At 44.0% G+C, this 5,754-nt stretch overlaps 1 protein-coding gene across 1 annotated transcript in view; it reads right to left on the bottom strand.

The window, feature by feature from the left end:
- Positions 1-3,069: 3,069 nt before the first annotated feature.
- Fkbp14 (FK506 binding protein 14) overlaps positions 3,070-5,754 on the bottom strand; it is an 18,914-nt gene continuing 16,229 nt past the window's right edge. Inside the window, exon 4 of the mRNA XM_005360835.3 lies at positions 3,070-5,268. Coding sequence (XP_005360892.1) covers positions 5,110-5,268 — 159 coding nt within the window. The 3' untranslated portion in view covers positions 3,070-5,109. The remainder of the gene's footprint in view (positions 5,269-5,754) is intronic.

The raw sequence follows: 5,754 nt of genomic DNA on the forward strand, positions 1-5,754 counted from the left end.
GGGGCTGAGGAGATGGCTCGGTGATTAAGAGCACTGGCTGCTCTTCCAGAGAACCCAGGTTCGGTTCCCAGCACCCACATGGTTGTGGTTCACAACAGTCTGCAACTACAGTTCCAGTTCCAGAAGATCTGATGGCTTCTTCTGGCCTTTGAGGGTACGAGGCTCACTTCTGGTGAACAGACATACATGCAGGCAAAACACACCTATATACACATAAAAATAGAAATAAATCTTAAAAACATTTCCAAAACCTTTACCAGTTGAGCATCCCTAACCTAAAAAGCCCAAACCCCAAATGCTCCGAGTCCTAAGCTTTTTAGCATGAGGTTGCACACTCACATACACATACACACACATACACACTTGTACACACACACCCAAACGCAGATATGCACATGCACACCCCATTAAGAGAATAATTCACTATTCTGTTAATCTGACCTTGCATTCTTCTAGAGATGTGGTCTGTAGATAATTTCAAAAAGAATATCAAAGAGTAACTTCAGGAAAGCCCAATGCTTCCTACAGTCTCATTGTAGGGGAGATGCTCACAAACGCTAATTTTCTGCTCATTTTTTTCAACTTAGGACATATTTTTAACTCTGGGAAAATAGTAACTCCTCGTATCCTTTTGGCTATCTGCTGATTCTCAGACAATTATTTGAACACTGTTTTTTAAATAAGGGGGAAATTATTTGTAGGAGCAAATAATCTTAGTCTACATTCGAGAGTAGATCTGTAAAGTTCACTACCCCCAGTTAATGTTTGTGGATTTTCTTAATTGGGATCAACAAGTAAGGGGATTTCAACACAAGTTAGATACAGGAATTATTCAGAATTCCTGAGGAGAGGAATCAGTAATGCCCACTTTTAAAATGCCACATATGATTCTCATGTACCTCAAAGGAAGGAACCATTGTTAGTGTCCTGTCACCTGTAGGCACCAAGGGTGCCTGTCATTGATTTGAGGGCTGAGCTCTGAAGCCAGGCTCTTCTTGCAGTTTTGAAGCAGGAAACTTGAGGGAACAAGAGGAAAAAGGAAAGACAGAAAAATGGCATTGTGTAACTCTTTGTGGCACCAGAGACAGAACCCAAGGCCTTGTAAGCCCCAGGAAAGCACACTGCTGCTCAGCTGTCCCTCCACCATCCTGCCCCCAAGACGACAGAAGAAGAAAGCCCCATCAAACAGACCCCAAACTCATATCAACTCATATTGTTACATAGGTAAGAGTTTGTGGGCTTTATTGTACTAAAGGGGATGCAGAAATCATATTCCTATGAATACTACATACAGATAGCCAGGGAGAGAAGCAGGTCACTAAAATTCCTTCCCTTGGGCAGAGACATACAGCTCCTCCTAAAGTCCTAATGACGAACTAGGGTACGATTCCACCAAAGTTCACCAGAGTTTATGAAGCTGGCTTACAAAGCAGGAGGTGAGGGACTAAGGGTAGAGGCATGGGTGAGGGACTGCAGGTAGGGGCATGGGTGACCTTAAAGCAGTCACACAGGTAGATGGGCACCCAGCAAGGATCATGGCTTCTGCACGCCGCATAGCTGAAACCTCCTCCCCTCATCCTTCCCAACCTCTATCCTCTAGCTCCTCCTAGAGACCTCAAGGCCACATTCAACTAGGTCATAATTGCATACAAGTGGTTGGGGGCGGTGGTGGCTGGATAGTGAGGTGAGGGTCCCATGATCCTCCTGGTGTGTCCTCTCGACAAGGCCAGCTGTGATGATCTTTGGTGGGCAGGCCCAGTTGGACTCTGGAAGACTGAAGCAGTTTGGCTGCCGGATGGTCCTACACAAGGCATACGTGTTTTAGATGGGCATACACATTTAAAATAATGGCTGATAATTTAGATTTCAATCCAAGCTAAAGCGGGTAAAAAGCGAAAAACAAAACAAAAAGGCCACTGCTAAGTGCTCTGTATCTTTGGGAAAGAAGTTATTTTCCCTAGAGTTATCATGACAGTGCTAACTTTTCCTTTTCAAATAAAAGGTGACGGAATTTCCTCCATACTGTGTCATCAAATCGACACTTCCCCATCTTGGAATTTTCAGACACCAAGGACCACTTCTAACACACACACACACACACACACACACACACACACACACACACACTGTTCAATTCTGTGGCGAGAGGGAGCATGCCGAACTCTAAACAACACTGTGGAACTAATTAACTTCATAAGAACAGTTCATTTGCACAAGCAGAACTCCAAACAGCCAATTGCTTCATCTGAAGCAGAAATCATTGTTTCTTGCTGTCTGTGACAACCAGGGCATCCCATGTCATCACCTAGGCACTTGATGACACTCAACAGGCAGAAACCTTGTCCACCTGCTACACACACAATCAGGTGCCAAACCTAAACAACAGGGACAACACCCGCCCTCCTGCCTTCCCCTACCCATAAGCCCTGTGTGAAGTTCACTATCAACCACTGCCCTTAATGATCAGGTTTCCTGCTAACTTGAAGCAACAGCTTTTCTGGCGAACCACAACAGCGGAGCTCTCCAGAGACTGGCCACACCACTCTGTCCATCTCCTGCCACTGTCCATCTTGCCTACTCTATCATGAAACCGAGACTAAAATGTGAGAGGAACAACAGGGGTAGGTCTGTGGCTTAACACACAGAAGGCTCCATCCTCAGCATGGAAGAGACAGGAGGGAGAGAGAGGGGGAAGAAGCGGCTAAGCTGCTTTAATATTGTTCTTCTATTTTTCCATAAAATCAGGGTTGAGGGGATGAATGGGGATGGTGCCTTGAGCATCAGCTTCCCAGAACCCACATAAGAAAGTCAGTGGGCAAACTGGCTTAGGTGTAACCTCGCTGCTTGGGAGACAGAGACAGAACTCCTGGAGCAAGCCGGATAGCTAAAACGAAGCGCTCCAGGTTCAGTGAGAGATCCTGCCTCCATGCACTGGTGGAAAAATCCAGAAAGACCACTGTACCTGCTCACACATTTGTGCCCCCAACATATGTGAATACATACACAAACACCACACACATATACACATGCAAAACATTTTTTTTTACAAAACTAATTATTTCCCAAATAAACTTTATTTGCAAAAGGAGTATCACAATAGACATAGAAATTTAAATATGACACATGGAACAGTTATGAGTCAAATGACATATATATAAAGTCACAGTTGGTGTTTATTCCCGCTAATGGGAGGGTGCAAAGATATTACTATACAAAAGGCAAAGGCTTAAGCAACCATTATTACCGGCATGTCTTTCTTTCACACTTGTTTGACTGTTTAGCTGAGGACCGATACAAATTTATACAATTGAATAATTAAGATTCTTTCTCCTTCCTTGTTCCAACACAGATGGTGGTTGCAGCTTCGGTGCAAGGCAGGCTTCAAGACACCCCACTGTCCTCTCAAGACAGTCACAGGCCTTTCCACAACCTCCCAAGGTCAAGAAAAAGGCAGTGCTGACAATCATTTCACGGTTATACCTGAAATCTTCAAGAACAGGTCCTGGAGTATAGTCTTCCCAATGACATGCTTTGGCTAGGAAAGTGTCAATGCGTAGGTGGTGAAGTCATCTAATTTCTTCAAACAACAGGAGGGGATGGGAATGGGTGAACTAAAACCTGACCCCTCTCACTGGGAGCAAATAGGAAGATTATTCTATGAGAACACAGACATTCCTGAATCCTGAGGAGAGCTGGGATCTGCCAGGATCAGTCAGGAGCTGTTCCCAGAGGTAAAGGTGCGAAGGGAAACGGGGCCCAACTGATACATACAAACTCGCTGCTTCTTCCTTAGCACAGAAGTAGAAAAGTGAACTCAGGGACTGAAGATGTGTCCGCAGCTTAACCACCAGCGCTGGGCTCATCAGTCACCTCTGAACAGCACCTCTCATCCATAAAGCGGTACCATCAGACCCAGCAGCTTCCCAAAGGTGTCAGAACAACAACGGTCAGACAACAGTGCGTGTGACCCATTTTTATAAACTATGAGAACCTATGTCTAACAGATGGAGATCTGGAAGTCTGCAGCCAATTTGATTAAAATCAATTTTTAAAAACAGAATTAGTCGTCATTTTTTTTTTATTTTGGTTTTTCGAGACAGGGTTTCTCTGTGGTTTTGGAGCAAGCCTGTCCTGGAACTAGCTCTTGTAGACCGGGCTGGTCTCGAACTCACAGAGATCCGCCTGCCTCTGCCTCCCGAGTGCTGGGATTAAAGGCATGCGCCACCACCGCCCGGCCATTAGTCGTCATTTTGATACATTAATTTGAGAGAAAATGAAAAAAGTCCGTTTTCAAACTCAGGATGAGTAGTGATAGAAGTTGATATAGGTCGGCCTCATTTTCAATGAGTCAGAAATGGGATAATCTAGTTGATTTACTAACTCCTCTCATAATTCATTGTTATTGTGAAATCATGTATTAACTGTAAACTTTATTCAGTGAAGAACCAACTGGCTAATCTGGTAGCCTTAAAAGTAAACATTGACCATAAATACAACTCTCTGCCAGGCCCACCATATTTTGAATTATTGATTACAAGGAAACAAACACATAAATGATTTGTCTGACTTATTTTACTAGGCCATTAGCCACTATGAAGTCTGGGCAGAATGTTTCGATGCACACCTATTCACGAGCTGCTAACTCCATTAATCATCCAACACTGCACATCTCCACAGTGAGGCCATAACTGTTTAGGAATGAGGCCTACTATATGCCTCCTCAGGCGGGGACTCAAAAATAGGTAAAGAAAAAACTTCATTATTACCTGATAGGAAAAAGCCCTGGGGCGCTGATTTGTGCTACAACCTGTCCGTTTGTTGTGGCACGCTTCCAGCTGCAAAATATTGCTGTGAGAAGGAAGCGGGCAGACAAGCTTTGTGTGAACCTGGAATGGCCCAGAAGTCTACTCAAAGATGACTGTTTCTTCCCAATAACTTAAAAGAATGATATGGATATTTACAAAGTCTATGGGGTTTCTTAAATAACAGAAAATAACATAAAACTGAAAGCAAACAAAGCAAGATCAGAATGTTGTTCAAAACTGCAACTTTCTTTAAAGGTACTGTCTTCCCTTTAGAGATGGACGCTATACAATGGCAGGCGCACCCTCACAGTTCGTCATGCACATATGTAAATTCTCTAGCCGAGATAAAGCCATCTTTGTCTTCATCTTCTTTATCAAAGATATCCTCCACCAAAGCATCATGGTGACTTTCATTCACCACTGCACCGTGCTTCTCAAACTCCTTCTTCAGATACACTTTAACCTACAAAATAACAGTTCTCGTTAATAATAATCCACACTGTATCACTGCAACGATACACAGCAAGAACAAAGCAACTCTGTGACCCATTCCTAACGGAAGAAAAGCAATCTTTGCCTTATAGGAATGATGGAGACACCAAATAGTTTTCAGAATTAAAAATAATGCTTATATCATATATACACATACACACTCAAATATACATGTTTGTATCAAATATAAGGTTTTTATTAAAACCTATTGCCTGACTTTTTGCCTTAAAAAAAAAGTGTGGACCCCGGGCGGCGGAACGCGGCCGGAACCCCGGAGGATGCCTACCACGGCTGGCTGGGACCGGCTGGGACCGGAGCCACAGCAGAGGACACAGGCTGCTGGCGGCGGGAACCGTCCCAGCAGCAGAAGCAGGCTGCAGGGACCCCACGCAACACCGAGATCAGATCGCCTCACTACAATTAAATCAAAGAGGTAGGCCTTTTGTTGGCAAGGTCA

Source organism: Microtus ochrogaster, linkage group LG3 (assembly GCF_000317375.1).
Source record: "Microtus ochrogaster isolate Prairie Vole_2 linkage group LG3, MicOch1.0, whole genome shotgun sequence".
NCBI classification, from domain to species: Eukaryota; Metazoa; Chordata; class Mammalia; order Rodentia; family Cricetidae; genus Microtus; species Microtus ochrogaster.